The sequence below is a fragment of the Cricetulus griseus genome, chromosome 6 (genome assembly GCF_003668045.3).
Source record: "Cricetulus griseus strain 17A/GY chromosome 6, alternate assembly CriGri-PICRH-1.0, whole genome shotgun sequence".
Classification (NCBI taxonomy): Eukaryota; Metazoa; Chordata; class Mammalia; order Rodentia; family Cricetidae; genus Cricetulus; species Cricetulus griseus.
In genome coordinates, this window is record NC_048599.1 from 87093243 (window position 1) to 87115917 (window position 22675).

The following is a 22675-nucleotide window of genomic DNA, read 5'->3' on the forward strand; positions in this document are numbered from 1 at the left end:
GCACCAGGCAACTGACATGAAGAAATTCTAGAAGTCTGTGTTTCATCTTGAACATTTATATCAATACTTGAGATTGTGAAACAACTTGTACTGTAATGTTATTTGCAAATATTATACTTAGTTGTGCTTTTTTCGTAGTGTAGCTGCTTACAATATCATTCAGTTTTTGACTATCCCTTTTAATCTTTTCGATGAATTGTCTATTTTAGTTTGCTAAAGTTTCAATAAATAATTTTCCTTAAATGCTTTTTTTGTTTTTGTTTTTTTTTTTCAAGACAGGGTTTCTCTGTGTAGCTTTGGAGCCTATCTTGGCACTTGCTCTGGAGACAAGACTGGCCTCAAACTCACAGAGATCCTCCTGCCTCTGCCTCCCAACTGTAAATTTTTTTTCATACAGTATATTTTGACCATGTTTTTCTTGTCTCCAATCTTTTTCCAGATCCTTCTCACTCCCTCTCAACAAACTTCATATTCTGTCTCTATACCCTTCCCTCTATTGCACAGGTCCCTGGGCTGTGAAAGGAAGCATTAGATAGAAATATTCCATTTAAGAAAAATGTGATGGACTTAGTCCTAAACAATTTTCTTAATATAATCTCTTTGGTAGAATTCTTTAGGTTCTTCTTTCAAATACTCCTATATTGTCATGTGTATTAAAAATTATTCTTTTTATAATTTGTCTACACTACTTACTTTTATTTTATTAATAAACTTTCTATTTTAATTAAATTTTACTTTGAAAGAATTCTCTTCCAATGTTTTTGTAGATTAAGAAACTTATAATTTGCGATCTACTTATGTTTTGAATTGTGCAAGCATTGTATAGTTTTAAGTTGACTTAATTTTCATTTATTTTCACTTATAGTATTGATTTCTGTGTGGTGAGAACCCCGCAATCTACTTGCCTTGCGTTGTAAACTATGCTATTTTTAATTATGATTTTAATAATTGTCCCTTTCTGTTACCATAAATGTATTTCCTAGTTTGATGACATTATCATTTCTTTTATATTTTATATTCATGTTCTTTTGGATCTCTTTCCAGACCATTTAATTTGGTGAATTAATCTTCCTTCTAAGTTACTACTTTTTTATTATATGCCAGTGAATTAAGTTTTGACAAATAATAAATTATATCCTATTAAATAATTCTATTTAAACAACATTTCCACAATAGCATTATCTTTGGCTGGTAGTGTGTTTACTGTATAGATAGTTTAGAAAAGACCTGATATCTTGATCTCAATAAATCTTTCTTTTGGGGAACATGAAAACCTACCTTTCTGCATGCCCTAGAATCCATTATTAGTTTTAGTATCAGTTTGGTTTCATCATTCAGAATTTCCACATTTTTCCTCTGCATTTTTGTAATTTGTGTTTTTTTTTAAATTTTAAATTGCTTTCTATCCTGCATTTTCTAGTTAAGATGGCAAATATGTAAGGAAGATAAAAATAAATTCAGATGCTCTATAATGCATCTTTATACAATGTGATAAAATATTTGTTAATTCCTTGGATGTGCTAGATAAAAATGATACCACACTGAAATAAGTAATTTTTGTTTCTAGCACTTCTACCCAGTATTAGTAACATATCTCCTCATCATGCTAATGTATTAGTTAAAATTGAAAAATAAGGATCATCATTTGCAAGATACTCTCTAGTTTATTTCATGGAGGCAATCAAAATTTATTTATGCATTTCCCCCACTAAGAAGGCTTTGAATTTATTTTAAAAGGCCATAAACTCTTCAAATAGTACTATAATATACCCTTTGAGGACCTCAGTAATGACTGTTATTTGGAAAAGCTTTATCAAGAAAAAGCCATGGTAGGTTGCACACAACTGAATCACCATGAATATAGAGGGATTTAGTTTTGGTCACATGATCTGTAGAGAAAGGACTCTTCTGAAATGTAATGCTGTGTTTCTCTTTCTTTGACTTATTTATGGTAATTATAACTGAAATACAAATTAATGTTTCTGTTATCAGCAACAGGATATTTTGATAATACAAGCTCTATAATATATGATCTATGAAAATTCCTAAATAACAAAGTGTCTGAAAATTTCATGGAATATATTATTGTGAGAAAATTTTACCATTACACACAAACCTATATATTTTTTGTTTTTTAATATTAAAAAATCAAAATATCCATCTTTACACATGACTTGATACTATACTTAAATTATACTAATGATTTCACCAGAAAATCCTAATCATGAAACCATTTTCAATTAAGTGACAGATTCATACACCCATCATTCAAAACAAATGGACTGGGATGGGAGCAGAGGAGTGGACACAGTATGAGGAATGATAGCCTTCAAACCACAAAATACCCACACTTTAGAACTAATAGCTACCACATATACAGAAGAACTACAAAATAGAAGGTTTCAGAGCTCATAAATTCAACTCTTGTTTTCATACCTGCCATTCAGAGTTTTATTATTTTAATTATGTTTAACATCGTTTTTATACCATATCTTCTGTAGAAATCATGTAAATTTTAGAACCAGTCAAATTATTACACAGAGGTGAGAAGGCTTCTAATGACTTTTCTGATATTCACTGATTCCTGACACATGAAGGCAAAATTCAGAGTTTGATTGTTTGGAAGCAGAAAGATTGTAAAAGTCAGAGATTTGGGAAGACAGCTGTAAAACACCATCTTTTCAACACAACAGGGTCATTGCACTCATGAACCCATAGCATCTGGGGTTGCCTGCACAAAGTCAAGTCAGTCAGTATTCCACCATGTATGGGGGAGGGCTTCACAGGCCACTTCCCTAACTGAGGAGTTATTGTCAGTTAATAGTTTCTGGGTGAGAAAATTTTTCTTCAGTGTGTGTCTCCTGGTAGGTTACTAATGCTGCTGTGAATGGCTCTGCACTAATGCTCACATGGACTGTCTAATGGAACACAGTGGAATGTATAATACGTAAATATAAAAGACATGAAGGTGGGAGGGAAAAGTGGGAGTGGGGTCCTAGGAGGAATTGTTGGGGTTGATTGTGTGTGAAAATGCTCAAAACATATTGTGAGCACTTATGAAGTTGTCAACAAAATAATAAAAATTGTTTTTTAAAAAGCACAAAGACTAGTGATGTTATTTATTTTGCAAATAATACATTTCCTACTACAGATTTGAATCTATTTGTTTCGTAAAATTTGAATTCCTTTTTAAGTAAGCACATCACCTAACAATTGTGGCCCATATCTAGGCCTTTGTGACAATATATATATATATATATATATTATATGTAAATAGTAAATATTTGGGATACATGTGATCACTGGATTGATGACAAGCTAAAACAAGGGAATATATTGGAAGGCCTTTAGCACTGTTAGTTTTAGGATAATGACAAGGTCTTTCTAATAGTAATGATTGTTTAATATTAGAGCGAATGTCAAGGGTAATAAGAGAAGGAAGATCAATATGGGTACATCTCATATAGGTCTAAGCCTTAATCAAAAGCTTTGTTTATCAAAAGTTAGAACACAAATTTTCAGCTCTAAGATATTCAGAAGTCACAGCTCTTAACATCGGCACATCAATGCTTTTTGGACTGATTGAGACAAAAATTTGCTGTCCTATCCTAAACTGCAGGGGCCGAGTCTGCTTCCATTTCATGCTAGTTTAACCATTACTTCCCCATTGCACATGCATCACTATGTACTACTCTTAGTTCCTGTGCATTGCACTTTGGAAATTTTCTTTTCACATTATATGTTTTCCAAATAATCTTTGGAATTAGCTACTCATTGTTGGCAAGGTCTGATGCTCTCACCTCAGGGGATTATGGAAGTGAAGACGCCTGTTCAAGAGACATTGCTTCATTTGAATCTGTTCCAAATATTCTAACTAGCTCATGTACTAAAATATATGAGTCTACAGGTTAATATAAATGGAAGAACTATTTTTCCCTACTAAATGTTCTAGAGACCTTTGAAAACTCAATGACTGGAGCATGCTTTCATTTGATATTTAGTACTTGATAATGTTTTTCTTGCAGTGTTTATCATTATTTATACATGTTTGTGGAAAGTTTGAATTTTCCAGACCTTGTACATACAAGGACATGATTCTAAACGGGAAAGAAGGGGCCTTAATGAAATTATACTTCAAGTTCTTTAGAGACAGAAGACCTCTTTTGCTCATAGGAATTCATCAGCACTGTAACAAATTTTCAATAATTACCTTTGTATTGTTAGGTAGTAATATATTTGTGAGGGAGGTCAGTGCTATCTTATTTCCTTAAAGCAAGATCTGTTTTGAGTGATTTACTTCAGTGGACTGAAAATAGAAAAAAATCACATAATTCTTTTAGAGATCAAATTTTTTGTGTCAGAAAATAATGGAGTTGGACAGAATAATTTCTGCTTACTGTATAGTTTTATGTACTTGTAAAAACAAAGATTCTTTTTTTTCTGAAGATATTTTTTCCAGAAGATATGACTATCCAACTGTCCTTTACAGTAAGTGTTGATGTTATATTTAGATATTTTTTATTTTAAATATTCACTTGGACACACTTATACCACTCAAAAAGACTGAGATAAAGGAAGTCTTGTGTAAATGTGTTGAGTGCAGGCATTTGATATTTTTTTGTGTGTTTACTGAACAGCTATAAATTACCATGTGTTCTAAAAAGCATATAAGCACATGAAAAATTTATAATCAATACAACAAAAGACCTTCATTTTCCACAATAAAAATTAGACATAAGCCGGGCGTTGGTGGCACAAGCCTTTAATCCAAACACTCAGGAGGCAGAGGCAGGCAGATCTCTGTGAGTTCAAGGCCAGCCTGGTCTCCAGAGTGAATGCCAGGATAGGCTCCAAAGCTACACAGAGATGTCTAAAAAAACCAAAAAAAAAAAAAATTAGACATAAGATGTATGTTTATGTTGGCAGAAAGAAAACACCTTAATTAAATATTCCTTTGCTAATGCCTTAAAGGTCATGCATTCTCATAGGAAATACGTACATTAGAAATATTAAATCACACAAAACCACATACCCAAAATCAGAATATATGTAGTATTTTTGTTTAAATGGATTTTATTTATTTTCTATTTTACCAAATAACAAGTGAAATACAGTATATGTATTAAAAACAGCAATAGATTTATTATGTTGGTCAATTGCACATATTATTTGGGATGTTAGTATTTTTAGATGAATTTTAAATGAAGATATTTAGAATTTCTTATCATCCCAAGTGCTTAGTATGTGGGGAAACCAATGTCCATCAAATAGCTACTCTTTTAGCTACACAAAAAAACACATATCCATGTGTTGTTGGATATGTGCTTTTCTGTGTAGCTAAAAATCTTCAATATGACAGTATGTATGTAAAGAGTATCCATAGGGAAGTACCTTATTCATTTAGACCTGTCACATTAGCATTGTAAAACATTTTAATTAAATTGTTAAATTTTATTGTGCTGGCTTTCATAACATTAATTTCTAGTAAATGTATAATGCACTTGAGCCGATTTCCTTCATAGCCATCTATTTGCCTATTTGCATTCCTTTCACCCTTCTGCCTCTCACTTGCATCTTTTGGTCAGAGTACTTCAGTTTTACAAACATATGACATCTCCACTTATGAATTGACTTTTCTATGGCTATTTGGGAATCAATAAACAAAATAAATGTAATATTAGTGTTAAGGATATAGACTTAATTAGGTCATATAATCATTTCCAGTTGGATTAGGATTCCTGTAAAGATTATTCTTCTTCTTTATGAATGAAAATAGTTCCACAAATATAATACCAATTTTTAAAGTATATATTAATGCCTGTTTAATTATTAAGTTTTCTTAAAATAATTAACATCAATTTAAATGGGAAGCATTCATATTCTCCAAGTTTTGTGGAATCAGATCTTTAATAATCTATAGTATAGTTTGTGTGAATTTAAATATGATATGGCTGAAGGACTCTGTTCTTGCTTTTTGAGTAATAACTATATTGGCTTTTAGAAAATTTGTTCTGGTGGAACCCACTGCTGATTAAAGAGTGAAAGGTGCTTAAAATACAGAAAATAAGGTTTGAAAGTGACAGAACAGGATGTTTTTCTAAGCTTATACTCTATCGCATGCTTGCCTTCATCAGTCTGAAGCTTCAAGTACAGCAACTGCAGATCTTCTTTACCAGGTACAATATAAATGTTTTTGAATTGTGTAGAAGGTTCACCATAACTGCTGTCTGAAAGAAGTGAATACTTTTTATGTGGCCTTACCCACTATTAAATCATGTAGATAGTTTTCCCTTGCTTGTATCTCATTGAAACATATACCTTCACAGATAACGGTTGTGAGCATGTAAATGTAACAAAATACAAAATTTCTAATATGCTTTTAATCTATGTCTGAAATGTTGATAATGAGGCAGTAGGAGACTATTCTTTCTACCCAGGAGTATGTTTGTAATAATCATTAACAGAGATTCCTATGGTTTCCTGTACCTGATACGGTAACACATGTACTGGACCACTAACAGCTAGCATTCACTTAGATGTCACAGGTAATGAGCAGAGCTTGAAGAAAACTCAAATCTAAACAAAGCACCCCAGGATGTTGTAGATCCTTGTAGTAAGGTAATATGTGTTGTAAATGAATAATCTTGACACTGTAACACAAACACATGACCCAAAGTCCACATAATTCAACACTGCCACTTTATTTTTCAAAGTGTGTCTGGGATTACTTTATAATACATTATGAATAATAAATCTAGAGTTTTAATTACTGTCATTTTCATATCCCATAATTCCAGATTAATGTTATTATAGTGAATATAACCTTATAGATCGATTTACAAATGTGCAAAAGGAAAACTATAACAGTATCATGAAAAAAGATAATTTAGAACTAATGGTGCTGGAGACAATGAAGCTGGAAGAGCTCTTAAATCATGTTGTCTAATTTCTTTAACTCGGAAAGTGCAAACGGAGTCATGTTTGTAACATGTTTAGTAAATGATACATAGCCATGCCTTCCCACACTAGTTACAACATTTTATGAGCAACTTGTATTTTGAGAGCTAGAGACTGAATTTCTATTTTAGCACCCAGGAACTAGAAAGCATCACTATGGAAGCATCACGATCCATATTTCATTTTTTGTTTCTTCTGTTTCATTACCTAGATTATCACAATAGTTCTGAAAAGAAAAGCCTTAACTGGTACAGTAGTCAGTGACAGTTTTGGGTTAGTTCATTTCAGGTAAAAGGATGTGGGACAATTACAGTCTATTTAAATGTGTTTACTAAATGTGAAAGCCAGTGATGAAATGGACGGAATTATAGCACCTGAGAACCCTGAAATCAGAATCAAATAAAGTAAGTGCTGCAGGTGGTACTGTGCAAAATCATGTTAGAGATATTGGACAAAGTTCAAAACCAGACTTATGAGACTTTATAAAAGATATTTGAAGAATAGAAGTGATGGGTGTTGTTCTTCTGTATATATGTTTCTCTTATTGTTTGGTGAGTAAAACATTGTTTGGTCAGAGAGGCAGGAAGATAGGCATGGCTAGGAAATGAGGAGAATTCTGGGAAAGGTAGGCAGAGAGAGCCTGCCAAAAAAAAAAAAAAAAAAACAGTTACCATGTAGACCAAAAAGAGTAACACATTCAGGCATTCTCTGGTAAGCTAAGACCATGTAGAAATATATAGGTTCATAGTTACAGGTTAATAATTAAGAAAGAGCTAGACAATAAGAAGCCCTAGCCATTCGCCAACAATTTTATATTAATATAGTGTCTGTGTGTTTATTTGGGCCTGAGAATGGCGGCGGGACCTGGTGGGACCAGAAACCACCAGCAACAATAGAAGTCTGTTGAAATGTAACATGCTTCTTATTTAGTTACACTATAATAGCATTGAGAGGATGATCCAGGGACAGTCTTGTTTTTGTTATTGCACAGATCATATTGTGACATTTTCTCCTAAGATATTAAGAGTGAACTAGTATGCTAGTTGATAGTCTTGGGGTTTATTGACATAACTACTTTCTATTATTCTTAAAAAGACTAATACTTGTTATGTGTTTTGTGCTGTAATGTGTTTTCCATAGCCATTTTTAAAGATCTGAATGAGAAAGAAACGTTGCTATGTTCTTCTGTACATAAATAAGCTGATATTTTGAGAGAAATCCTAATATCTGCAAAATTATTAGAGCAGAACTATGAATAATCATCAAGAGGAATTCAACAGATGGTTACTGAATAACCCATGAGGTTCACTGCTGAGAAGATGTTAATGAAGCTGTGCCTCTGTTAGAATGGAAATATAGGTTTTGGTCATACCTACTGTCAGTTCCTGTTCTCCTGAGCTGATATCTCTGAGACAAACCATATAGTAGAGTAAATGGGACCGAAAAACAATGTTACAGAGTTTATCCTGCTGGGTCTCACTCAGGATCCTGTTGGTCAGAAAGCACTGTTTGTCATGTTTTTAATCATTTACATTGTGACAATGGTGGGAAACCTGCTCATTGTGGGGACAGTGATTGCCAGCCCCTCTTTGGGCTCCCCTATGTACTTCTTTCTTTCCTTTCTGTCACTCATGGATGCTGTTTACTCCACTGCCATCTTGCCCAAGTTGCTTAAAGACTTAGTTTGTGATAAAAAGACAATCTCCTTCAAAGCTTGTCTGGTTCAGCTTTTTGTGGAGCACTTATTTGGTGGTGCTGAGGTCTTCATTTTGGTGGTGATGGCCTATGATCGTTATGTGGCCATCTGCAAGCCACTGTACTATTTGACCATCATGAACAGGCAGGTTTGTATTCTCTTACTGCTGGCATCCTGGGCTGGAGGATTTGCTCATTCTTTGCTTCAAGTTATCTCTGTGTATATACTTCCTTTTTGTGGACCTAATATCATTGACCACTTCGCTTGTGACATGTACCCATTATTAGGACTTGCATGCACTGACACTTACTTCCTTGGCCTCACTGTAGTCGCTAATAATGGAGCAATGTCTATAGTGGTCTTTATCCTTCTCCTTGTCTCCTATGGAATCATTCTCAACTCTCTTAAGACTCACAGTCAGGAAGGGAGACGCAAAGCCCTGTCCACCTGCAGCTCCCACATCATGGTGGTTGTCCTCTTCTTTGTTCCCTGCATTTTCATGTATGTTAGACCTGTGTCTAACTTTTCTATTGATAAATATATTACTGTATTTTATACAATTTTCACTCCCATGTTGAATCCTTTAATTTATACCCTGAGGAACCTTGAAATTAAAAATTGTATGTTGAAGCTGTGGAATAAGATGTTCACTACAGGCATAATAAAATTTTCTTCTCAGTGTGCATGCTAAAAATGGTAAATAAATTTTAGCAATTAATTTTAGTGGTATGACTTCTAATGTTCTTTATTTGTAGCAATACTTGTTGTTGTTAGAACTTTGGTATTTTTGTGAATGCAGTGCATACAAGACTGTAAGTTTGGTTTTCTTTATTGCTACTGAAGTTGATCATATCACTGTGTTTACTGGGCATCCAACTTCTGTAATTATGTATAATATTTTTATTTTTGTCCAATTTCCCAAAAATGTACTTCTGTTATAATTTCATTGTTGTGTATATTTGGCTTACTGTGAACTAGTTACTTTTTATATATCACAACATTTTTTGTTTGTGAGTTTTGTATCACTATCGCCATCTATTTTGATGAACACAAACTTCTAATTTTATTTACTGTTATTTTAGAAGGATTTAAATATTGATTAACATTTATCAAGAAAATAAGTTATATTTAGAATATTTTGTTCAAAAATACCTATGTATCAGAGGACCCAGTCTACTTTGGGAATTTTCACTCCTGGCCAAGTAGTATTAAAAATATGGAAAATGATCAAATAATAGTTAGGAAACCACTAAGTAAAGTTTCTGCATTGTCTCTGCTTCAGTCATTGACTTCTCCCTCAAGTTCACGCCCTCACTTCCCTTCATTATAGATAGCAACTGTTAGAAAGAATAAACACTTTCCTCTCCAAGTTGCTTTAGTTACAGTGTTTTATCACAGCAACAGAAATTTAATTAAGAAAAAAATGGTTTGTAGGAGTGTGATGTCACCATGACTGACCTAGAAATTTATTTTAGGAGGATTGTGGTGGTGGCTGAATTTTGGGTTGTAAAACCTTTGGAGTATTCAGAGCTCAGTGCAATATTCTTTGAGATCTTAGAAAATAATAAGGATGAAAGCAAATTGGATGATGGAGGCTTGTCTTGTAAAGTTTCAGAGGGTACCAAAGTCTCTATGAGGTTTATTTTATAATATTTTGAATTAAGAATCTGTAGTTCCAACTTTACCCCAGTTCATCTTGTAGGCAAAACAAATTTTATGTTGAAGGGTTTGTGGGTAAGTTTGTGTCCTAGTCTCTCCACTGGAAGTCTTGCCTGGTTAAAGTAGATGGCTTGTTGAGGTTCCTTAACCCCTATTGCTAGACATTTTCATTAGGGTCACCCTTGTTGATTCCATGTATTTCCATTTCTCTGTTTCTAGTTCATCCTAGAGATGTCTCCAGATTCAAGTTGTTTCTCCAAATACTCTCCTCCTCCACCCTCCCCAAATCTAATCCCTCCTGTTCCCATCCCCATCCCACCTTCCAGTCCTGCAGTCCCCATCTACTGTAAATGTCCATTTCTTTCCCTTCACAGCGAGATTCGTGCATTCCCCTGATTCCCTTGAGCCATTCTTATTACTTAGCTTTCTCTGGATATGTGGTAGGAGTGACCAACTAATGAATGACCCAGTTGGAGACCCATACCCTGAAAGGGAGACCACCCAAGAGGACCAGAATTCATAGGTGGGATAACCCAGAGACCCAGGATAGAACCAAACAGGTGACAAAAAATGTTAATGAAATGCTTCCTAATGATAGTCTGCCAGACTCAAAGATTGGAGTCTATCCTCTCTGTCATCAGAGGTGTTTCACCCAGCAGCTGATGGAAACATATACGGAAACCCATAGCCAAACAGCAGGCAGAACTCAGGGAATCCTGATGAAGAGGGGAAGGAAGGATTGTAGGACCCAGGGGGTCAAGTACACCACAAGAAATCCCACAGAAGCAACTCACCTGGGCTCATAGGGGCTCATTGAGACTGAACCAACAACCAGGGAACCTTCATGGGACTGCCGTAGGCCCTTTGCATATATGTTACAGTTGTATAGCTTGGTCTTCTGGTGAGACTCCTAGTAGTGAGAGCAGGGATGTCTTTTACTCTTCTTCCTGCTTTTGGGACCCATTCTTCCTGCTATCCATTCTTGCCTCATCCTGCATTAATATAAGAGGATACCTAATCACACTGCAACTTGATATATCATGGCTGGCTGATATCCATGGGAGGCATGCTTGTATATGAAGAGAAACAGAGGAAGAGTAGATGGTAAGGTGAAGAGGGATTCCTCGGGGGGGAAAGGAGGGGAGGTGGGAAGGAGGAACTGTGAAGAGGAAAAGGAAATTTTGGTGGGATGTATAAACAAACAAAATAACAAAAATAAACAAACAAGAATACCTAATTGAAAATAATCTGTGGGTGTGGTCAGTTTGAGCTGAAGAATTGTCTCTCATTGACAATCTTTAGATTGTCCAATCCATCAAGATTCCAGTAGTCCTTACTGTACTTAAAATTACCAAGGAACAGGTTCAGCAGGGTGGGGTGACTAGAGGGTTGGTCCATGATCTTAGGTTATCCAAGATGGAGGGGTAAACACAACAAGATACACACACACACACACACACACACACACACACACACACACACACACACACACACACTTATACAATAGCAAAACAGACAGATGTATACAGATGTGTCACCTGATTGATGGTTTGTGGTAGTGACCCACTCAGCCTCTCCAGAGGAACTTGGAGGATCTAATCCCCCTCAACATGTCTTCTGACCCACCTCCAGAGTGCTGGGATATCTCCCAGTCCCCACAACCTGCTATCTGCCACAAGTACGTTTGAATCTTATGCAGGCTTCACAGAAAACAGAGCTTGAATAACCAGAAACAGAAATCAGAGCTCCAACAGTCAGAAACAGAAACCAGAGCTCCAACAGCCAGAAACAGAAACCAACTTTCCAACAGTCAGAAAGAGAAAACAGAATTTTCCCAGTCAAAACAGAAAGTCACCTGATGTTTGGAGCACAAAGACTCAATGGAGGGTCCCTGTGGTGGGTTTTGGGTCCCAGACGAGGCCCCAAATGTTGTGCTCAATGTCTGGATACCACAAACCACCAAGAGACCAGATCCGATCCAAAAGCAAGGAGTCTTTTTAATTACAAGTTAACTCAGGTCCTCCATCTATCTGACACAGCAGGTAGAGTAGGAGTGACCCAAAGCAGCAGTGGGGCAGGGCATATATTTGGGGTAAAGCAGGACAAGTTTCTGGGGGTCTGATAGTTGCATAGCAACAGTCTCAGGATTGGTACACCTCTGGGATGGGGGAATCTGTCCTGAGCTGATTGGGGTCACCTGCAGCTTCAGAAAGGTTGCTATGCCTGGAGGCCATCCAAAGTCCATTGCTACCTACTGCATCCTGCTATTATCAGGAAAGCACATCCAAAGCCCAGCAGCTAATATCTGATTGATTCCTTTCCACATGGAGGGTATAAGGCAGTTTCTTCCCAGTAATTAGGGCAAGTTCTGGGAGTGGGGGTGGGGCTCAGTACATCCTGCTGAGTCAAGGGTCTATAACTTGCTGAATCTTTTCTATCCTGGCAGCCAAAGCAGGGGGCTGGGTGAGAGTATGGGCCCTTCATTAGAAGCACAGAGGGGAGCCAAGGCTGCTCATTGTGCTGGCCACTCCACTTGTAAATGCATAAGAGATTCCCAGGTGCTACTTTTTTGAAAACACAAGGGGGTCATGAAGATGCTGAGATTTACTGCTATGAGAGACCAGGAAAGGCCACTGGTAAAGGGTAGCCTCAATTGCAGTAGAAACCTTACAACAGAATGTGCCATTAAAAAGTAAAATTGTTGGGCCGGGCATTGGTGGCACACGCCTTTAATCCCAGCACTCGGGAGGCAGAGGCAGGCAGATCTCTGTGAGTCTGAGGCCAGCCTGGTCTCCAGAGATAGGCTCCAAAGCTACACAGAGAAACCCTGTCTCAAAAAACCAAAACAGAAAAAAAAAGTAAAATTTTCTTTATTGTCTAGGGAAATGTCCAGAGATCTACAAAGATGACACCAATTAACCATCTAAGCAACAGTGGAGAGGCTACCTTAAATGTACTCCCTGATATCCAGATTGACGACTAATTTATATACCATCCTAGAGCCTTCATCCAGAAGCTGATGGAAGTAGAAGTAGATACTCACAAATAAAAACTGAACTGAACTGGAATCCAGTTGCAAAGAAGGAGGAGTGATGAGCAAAGGGGTCAAGACCACACAGGTGAAACCCACAGAAACAGCTGACCTGAATAAGAGTGAGCTCTTGGCCCCCAGACTGATCACTGGGAAACCAGCATGGAACTGATCCAGACCCCATAAATGTGGGTGTCAGTGAGGACACCTCAGAAATCTATGGGGCCTCTTGTAATAGATTATTATTATCCCTACCATAGGAATGGACCTTAGGATCCCATTTCACATAGAGGGATACTCCCTCAGCCTAGACATACTGGGGAGGACCTAGGCCCTATCCCAAAGGATATGACAGTCTCTGATGAACCCCCCACGGAAGACCTCACCTTCTCTGGGGAGCAGAAATGGTATTGGATAGGTAGGGTGTTAGTGGGTGGCAGGGAAGGAGGGGAAGGAGAGAGAACTGGGATTGATGTGTAAAACAACGTTGTTTCTAATTTAAACAAAAATTAATAAAAAAGAAATTCCTTCATAACAATAAATGCCAGTGAATGCTTTTAAAAAGTGTCTTTTTATGTGTTTTATTGCATAGCATTTTTTTGTGTGTGAAAATCTATGATCAAAATTTAAGGTAATTTAAAATTGGAATATTTACTTTCTTACTATAGTGATAATAAAATATTTCTAACACATTTGTATAAAATAATCTCTTCACCTAGCTGCTTATAATCCATGTTCAGTATTTTTAATATGGAAGTATCAATGTGTTTTTCTCAGCTGTGTTCATTTAACTGTATAATTCAGCATTTTATTATTGTATGTCAGTGAAGTAGATTTTGATGTGCAGTGAAAGGCTTCCCATTTAATATATTTTTAAAAAGCACATCCCAGCATTGCAGTCATTTCAAAGTCTTCATGGATATAATGTTTATAGACCAAGAATAAATTAAATGTCAATAATTTGGAAAGCTATTGAATTATTCACTATACTCTTAATATTATTCTGAGAGACTTTCTTTGTTTCATTGATTCTTTGCCTTTTTCATTTTATTAATTATTAACATAATCTTGATGAGTTTTATATGTGTACTGTGTTTATGTTTGTCTTGCTATTATTTGTCCAATATCCTAATGTACATAATTAACTTAATTATTTTAGGTTTCTCTGCTATTGTGATGTTGGCACTTAAAGCTCTAAACTTCCTTTATCAGTTTGCTTTCATTGTAATATACAGGTTTTTGTGTGTTGCTATTTTATTTAATTCTAAGACTCATTTTATTTCCATCTTGATTGCAATAGTAGCTGATTCATCACCCTGTGGTGTACTGTATGATTGCTATGAGTTTGTGAACTTCAGTTTATTGTGGTTATATAGAGAATAATGAATTATTTCAATTTTTCTAAATTTTGAAGATATTTGCTTTGTGATCTAATATATGGTATATTTTAGAGAATGTTTCATGCACTACTGATAAATATGTCTTCTAGAGTTTTTTGATGGAATGGAATTCAATTTCCTTTGTATATTAATATATTAGTCATTATGAAAATGAATGGAGTGAAAAGAGAAGAAAATATAGTAAGTGTAGTGACCAGTGTAAAGATGAAAGAAAGTAGAAGATGTGAAACAGAAGAGGTACCTGTGGAGTCCCAAAAAGTCAGGAGTCAGAGGTAAAAATATGCTTTTAGGTAATAGAATTATTCTAGGAGGCTAGGGAAGGGTTCCTGCAAAACAGGATCTACCATATTTTTGGAAAAGGAGAAAGCAAAATGAAGGATTAAGGAGAGACTTGCAAAAAACCAAAAACAGAACAAAATATAGAAGAGAAAGAACAGAGGAGAGTCCAAATGACTCACAGCTCAGCTTTTTAATATAACACTTTGAAATTTTTCTGTTCTCATTTAAAGATATTCAAATCAATCTGGCAGTTAGCTAATCATTCTTGGCAAGATGCAATCTTTTACCTCTAGGGATTATTTAAGGGAAGACATTTATTTAAGAGAGATCACTAATTCTCCCTTCCCCGGAATATTATAACAAACCTATGTATAAAAACTAGCAATGATGTAAAATAAGGCAATAGGCTGTGTTGCAGATATAAATGGAAGAAATATTTTCCTGATTTAATGACCCCAGAGGTTTCCAAAAGCTGAAATCTGCCCAAGCTCAGATTTTCTTTATTATGTATTTAGTTCTCAAGACATCATGCTTTTGCTGGGCTTATTGTTTAAGGAAGTCTGTGGAAGTTCTCAGTGTCCTGGCATCTTCCACATATAGGAACATGGTTTAAATGAGGAAGAGACTAGGATTAGGAGAGCCTGCTCAAAGGACTCAAGACTGAAGACTTCTGCTTATACTCCTTCCTTAAACTCCCATGTTTTGTTGGCTTCAGTATAACTGTCTATAAAGAAAAAAACTTCACATAATTTAAGTGTTGCTCAGTTTTGTATTTATTTATGTCAGAAACTAAAATTGTTGGGTAAGTTAATTTCCATTTATTAGATTGACACTTTTCATATTTGTACAATCATACCATTTTGATTTTATATGAAGATGTTTTCCCACTCTGTGAACATTTGCAACTACCCCTTTCAAGAAGTTTTATGGTATTTCAGGTATTTGTTTGTGTACTTGGACACTTCTCTGAAAAACTGAATGGGAGTGATGTTGAAATGTATTTGTTATAGCAGCTTGGTACTCTTCCTACATCTAAGCAACAGTCATTAGTAATCATGTCTTCTATGAAAGTCCATGAATATATGATAAATTTGTAGGCAACCCAATGAAGAAAGGCCTTTGGTTTATGGCAAGAATAAGACCAATAATGTCAATTTTTGAGATACAAAAAGATTTGTAGCTAAAGTTTCCTGGGAATTATTAAAACTTAGTGGATCATTTAAGGCTATTATATTTTCATAGGAAGTTTCTAAATAGGAAATATTATGATGATGATAATGATATATATATATATATATATATATATATATATATATAATTAATCAGAATTAGCAATATATATTTGTTACAAACATACTCGTTTTATTTTCCATTTGCCAAGTAACAATGGAAACACAGTGTATGGGCAATTAAAAGTCCAGTGCTTTTATTGTTTTATTTTATGAGACACTGTATTTCATACAATATTAATGAAGAAATATGATTATGTTTATATATATATTTCTATTAGAAAAAAACAAAATTTCTCAGCAATTCAAGTATTACTATGCAAGAGAACATGTCAATTAAATTCCAGTAGGTACATCTAGGCTTTTGTGTTTTTTAAAATTATCCCTGAAAAAATGTTAGTATGTCTGTGTAGAGAAACTCATTGAGGATGCTCTCTCCATATAGAACCTAAATTTTGTCATTGCATAGTTTATTTTAGGTATGTTTATAAAGCATATTGTTTATGCTGGATTGTATAATGCAACATTCATACAAGCATATATGCATTTTGAGAACTGACTCCTACCGCATTTCTTCCTATTCTCTCTATTTTCTGTCCCGTCTCCTTTCATAGATCCCCTTAGTTTTCTAGATAGTTCAACTTCTACTTTTAGATTTTCTGTGCATATGTGATTTTGTCTATCTTCATTAAATCTAGAACACAAAATCTAGAAAAAAAGTGGTATCTTTCTTCATTAGGCTGTTTTTATTCATTTAATATGGGTATTTCAGGTGATAACAATGTTTCTGAATGATATACTATTATTCTTTTTATGGCTGCAAATAATCAAAAAAGATCCTGTTATGCAGTGCCTTTTTGTAATTGTAAGACTTTTTAAAAAGCCATGTTCTTAATAATTATATCATACCATTTTTAGAATAGTGTTTAGGACAACTTAAGCTGAAATCAGTCATATTTTCCTTCAGTTTTTATGGAATCAAATCTTTGGTAATTTATAGTAAGCTCAGTATATTCTTGAGCTTACAAATGATAAAGTGTAAGAACTCTATTTTCATTCTGCTATATAAATGATTACACACACTGGCACTTAGATTTGTCCTAGTGAAAGTCAACATGTTGATAACATGATATCAATATTACTGATAAATATTGGCAGGTGGTAAAACCTGTAGAAAACAAGAAGTGAATGAGACAAAAGTGACATAAATTATGTTATATCCTTATGTTTACAACAGGATAACTTTTTCAGTCTGTGGCTTGATGGGCTTCTCTAGATCCAGAGGGAAGTATTCATGTGAGTGAGGTATGCAGACAGTACATCACAACTACTAAGAAAGCTCTAACTCTGCACATATCCTCCACCATCAAGTCTATGTGAGTAGAATTTGCTGACTTAAATCAAGCCAATATAGACTTTTTCACACGTAAATGTTGGTAGTACTTATGCGCAATGAAACAGACAATCTCTTAGAGACACAATTTTAGCATATGTCCAAGAAGTTCAAGGTTAGTTCTGGTCAACTAAGAAAAAATTCCTCTGAAAATCACAATAGTAGGTGTAACTGTGAGAACTGATGTTGGCAGCAATGAAATGACAGAATTTTAATTCTAGGAAAACAAGACTGACTGAGAGAAGTGAAGTCATTGCTTTAGACAGCAATGTGTTAAATAACATTGGAGCTATTTGATACAATTTAAACTCTTGTTTGAGATAAGTGGAGTATACTTAAAGAATAACAGTATTTTGAGATTAGTGGGGTTCATTTCTAATAGTACACCATCACAGTGCTCAACTAGATGCACAGGAACATTAGGACCTACACAGAATATGCTGTAAAACATCTTCTCATAGCACCAGTCTGACTCTATGTAAGTTGATACAATTATTTGTACTGCTACCACTCTGTAGTTTAAAAATATAACATTTATTAGTTCTTTCAGAATTTCTTCCAATGTGATTTGGTCATATTCACCTCAAACCTTCTCATCTCTCTATACACTCAAAATTGAGTTTTATTTTCTTACAAAAATGTTTTCTTAAACCATTGATTCCAATTTGTGTTACTCAACTACTTTTAGAATGAGTATGGCAGACATACTAGGGATCATATTTTCAAAGAGCACTAATTTCCTTTCTCCTAGTCGCTATGAAATACCAATAGTCCCAGCACTCGGGAGGCAGTGGCAGGCGGATCTCTGTGAGTTCGAGACTAGCTGGTCTACAAGAGCTAGTTCCAGGACAGTCTCCAAAGCCACAGAGAAACCCTGTCTCAAAAAAACCAAAAATAAAAACCAAAAAATACCAATAGCTACTCAACAAATGGTAGGTTTTCTTGGCTGCCTCTTCTTCATCCTAGATTTTGTCTGGCTTGATGTTTAGCAGGTCTTATTCATATTGTCACAGTTGCTGTGAGTTACTACATGCATCTATCCTGTTTTGTATGAAAAACTCTTGAAATTATGTACCACTCCTGATTCTTGTAATCTTTCCATCCCCTCTTCTGAGAAGATCCCATCAACTTGGCAGGGAAAGATATGATATGCCCATATTAGGTAGGGTTAAGCATCCCAGAGGTTCTCATTCTCTTTATGGTGACCATTTGAGGGTCTCTGTGTTAATTGCAATTTACTGAAAAAGGAAGCTTCTCGTCTTTAATGAGGACAGAGAAATGCATTAATATGGGGGAATAGCAATAAGATATTAGGAGTAGTTTTAATTATGTCCATTTATCACTATTAGGTTCTCCTCTAAGGCCTAGAGCATATCAGTTCAAAGGTTCTTTTTCTTAACAGTGCCAGGCTTGTTCTCCAGCTCATGAAGTAGGCCTTAGTTCCAATCAAGAAGAGCTTGCATGTTACCATAACATCAGTGTCACTATTATACCAGAGGACATGTCTCAACAGGCCTGTTGTTACTGCGGGTTGTAGAGTTCATATGTGGCTGAGGTTGATGATTACCTTTCTTCTTTGGTGTAATGCACAGCATCTTCAGGTATTTTCCACGAAAACTAAGCAGTAGGATGAATCTTCATGTTGAATGCCTTCTTGATTTCTGTGTTCAATGATGCATCTGCTATGATAATGTGGGTGAGGAAACTTGGCAGATTCCACAACAGGCAAGGTTGATTGAGGCAGAAGACAAACATGCCAGGTAGATAGAGATTAGTGAGAAGTTTGATAAAAAAGGGAAAGGTGGGGGAAAGAGAAAAGAGATAAAGAGACACAGAGACAAAGGGAGGACAGAAGAGAAGAGGGAGACAGTAAAAGTTCTGTCTGCCCCAGGGTAATGGCAGGAAATTGAGAAGGAAAAGAGAGCATAAGTGGGCTCTCCTGAATGTGTATTCTGCCAGGTGACAGGGGAAGACCAGCATAATGCCTGAATCGTTACAGCAGTTATGAGTGTCTTCAGCAATAGGATCTTACCATCAAGTTCTAAGATGGTAACCAAAAGAATTGGTAGAAGCCAGTAATATTTGGGGGTCTACAGGATTCATTGACCAGTAACTCTGAAAGCAGTAATCTATTCCTGATACTTGGAGTTTTAATAGATAACTGGTGGTAACTAGTTAAGAGAAGAACCATTTCACATTCTACCTTGTTTATTGATGTCTATTTGAAGATAAAACATTGTTTTAAATAAAAAAATGATTGAGATGCCTTTGTCTGCTCTTCTGTATAGATATGCACTGAAGTACTGAGACAGAAAAGAGTACTTGAGACTTACTGACAGAAAATGATGGAGCTCTTTGAAAGAAGAACTAAAAAGATGCTTATTACATGCGTTTTGTGGGTTTCCCACTGTATAGGTAATAATGAATATGTGTTTCTGGATGGAATGGATTCATGAGCGGCTTTAGAATTCATAGTAGTTCCTCTTCTGAATTGTTTTTGAAACAAGACAGACAGATGAGTAAATGGGAAAGAGTAACAATGTCACAGAATTTATCCTCCTGGGCCTCACACAGGATCCTACTGGACAAAAAGCATTGTTTGTTATGTTTTTGCTCATGTACATTGTGACAATTGTGGGCAACCTGCTCATTGTGATGACAATTATTGCCAGCTCCTCTTTGGCCTCCCCAATGTACTTCTTTCTTGCCTTTCTGTCACTAATGGATGCTGTTTATTCCACTGCCATCTTGCCCAAGTTGCTTAAAGACTTAGTTTGTGATAAAAAGACAATCTCCTTCACAGCTTGTCTGGTTCAGCTTTTTGTGGAGCACTTATTTGGTGGTGCAGAGGTCTTTCTTCTGGTGGTGATGGCATATGATCGCTATGTGGCCATCTGTAAACCACTGCACTATTTAAACATTATGAACCAACAGGTTTGTATCTCACTCTTGGTGGTAGCCTGGATTGGAGGTTTTGCACATGCTCTCGTTCAAGTTCTTTCTGTGTATAAACTTCCTTTTTGTGGACCCAATGTCATTGATCACTTTGGATGTGATATGTACCCGTTATTAGCACTTGCATGCACTGACACCTATTTTATTGGCCTCACTGTAGTTGCCAATAATGGAGCCATGTGTATGGTGGTCTTTATCCTTCTGCTATTCTCCTATGGAATTATCTTAAGCTCCCTTAAGACTCACAGTCAGGAAGGGAGACGCAAAGCCCTGTCCACCTGTAGCTCCCACATCATGGTGGTTGTCCTTTTCTTTGTTCCCTGCATTTTCATGTATGTTAGACCTGTCTCCAACTTTCCTATTGATAAATCTATTTCTGTTTTTTATACAGCTATTACTCCCATGTTGAATCCTTTGATATATACACTGAGAAATTCAGAAATTAAGAATTCTATTGGAAAGCTCTGGTGTAAAATGTTAAATACAGATAGAGTCAGAAATTTTCCTTGATGAAAGTATTATTTATTGGAAAGGAACAATAAGGAGTTTTTGCAGTATGTGTTCCAAGTTCCAAATTAGTAACAACATTTGAAATTTTGAGATGTTTGTATTAATTTCTTTTTTAAATTTCTTTTTTTCTTTTTCTTTTTTTATTTGATAAACAATCAGATTTAAGATATCAATCCCCTCATTCCCTCAGCTGCCCATCCTCCCCTGTCCCCCACCGACCCCCCCAACACACACCCCAAACCCACTCCCCAAGGATAGTGAGGCGTTCCACAGGGGACCATCAAAGTCTGTAACATCCTTTGCAGGAGGGCTTAGGCCATCTTCCATGTATCTGGGCTGCAATAGTATCCCTCCATAGGGAATGGGCTCCCAAAGTCCATTTGTACACTAGGGATAAACATTGGCTCCACTGTTAGAGGTCCCATAGACTGCCAAGGCCTCCTAGCTGGCACCCACATTCATAGGGCTTTGTTTGGTCTGATGCTGGTTCCCCAGCTTTATGACCAGGGTCTCCGAGCTCTCACTAGGTCAGGTCCACTGTTTCTGTGGGTTTCTCCAGAACATCTTGCTTTCTTTTCTCATCCCTCCCCCTCTCTACAACTGCATTCCAGGATTATGGCTCAGTGCTTGGCTGTGGGTGTCTGCTTTTGCTTCAGTCAGCTACTGGATGAAGACTCTAGGATGGCAATTAAGGTAGTCATCAATCTCATTATAGGGGAAGGGCATCAAAGGCAGCCTCTCCACTACTGCCTAGATTTCTAGTTGGGGTCATCCTTGTGTATCTCTGAACATTCCCTAGTGCGAGATTTCTCTTTAAACCTATAGTTGTTTCCTCTATTAAGGTATCTCTTTTGTTGCTCTCCCCTATTCCTATCCTGTCTTAGTATTCCTGATCCCTATTGTTCTCCCCCCAACTCTTCTTCTCCCCGTTTCTTTTTCCTACCTGCCTCCCCTCTTCCCTGCATGCTCCCAATTTGCTCAGGGTTTCTTGTCCCTTTCCCCTTCTTCAGGGACCATATGTTTCTCTCTTAGGGATATTAGACATATAGCAAAGGACTACCAGCCTACCATCCACATCACCAGGGAAGCTTTTTTAATTTTCTTAATAGCTACTGAAGTCTAGCGTCCTACATTACCATTCTCTATGAAGTGCATATTTACATCTTTTATCAATTTTCCAATAAATTATTTTTCTATATAATTGGGTGAGTGGAGTTCTTTATGAGTCAAGCCACTTATTAGATAATTTATGGGCACTACATTGTCTTTTCTAGTTGTTTTATTATGCTGTCATGAACCCTAATGAATATTAACTTCCAATTTGCATATTTTAAAATAATTTTTTTAAATTTCTTTACAAAATTGTCAAGAAAATTATATAGTTTTGACATAATAATATGTTATTTTGAAGTTTAAAAGTATTATAGGGTGATAAAATTGACTTAATTTGCACAAGTTCTGTCACATACCATTTTGCTGTGGTTAGAACACATATTGTACTTAAGTTATTATCCATTGTGTATATATTTCTTACTTTTGCAATAGATATTTTTCTTTTGGTTGTCT

General features: G+C 35.9%; 2 protein-coding genes across 2 annotated transcripts; both read left to right on the forward strand.

Annotated features, from left to right (window-relative positions):
- Positions 1-8390: 8390 nt before the first annotated feature.
- On the forward strand, positions 8391-9344 carry LOC100768064 (olfactory receptor 4A5-like). The gene has a single exon (XM_027420912.1). It carries the CDS (start codon positions 8391-8393, stop codon positions 9342-9344), a length of 954 nt encoding a protein of 317 aa, XP_027276713.1.
- A 10823-nt stretch (positions 9345-20167) lies between these two features.
- Positions 20168-21109, forward strand: LOC100768353 (olfactory receptor 4A5). The gene has a single exon (XM_027421071.1). It carries the CDS (start codon positions 20168-20170, stop codon positions 21107-21109), a length of 942 nt encoding a protein of 313 aa, XP_027276872.1.
- Positions 21110-22675: the final 1566 nt, after the last annotated feature.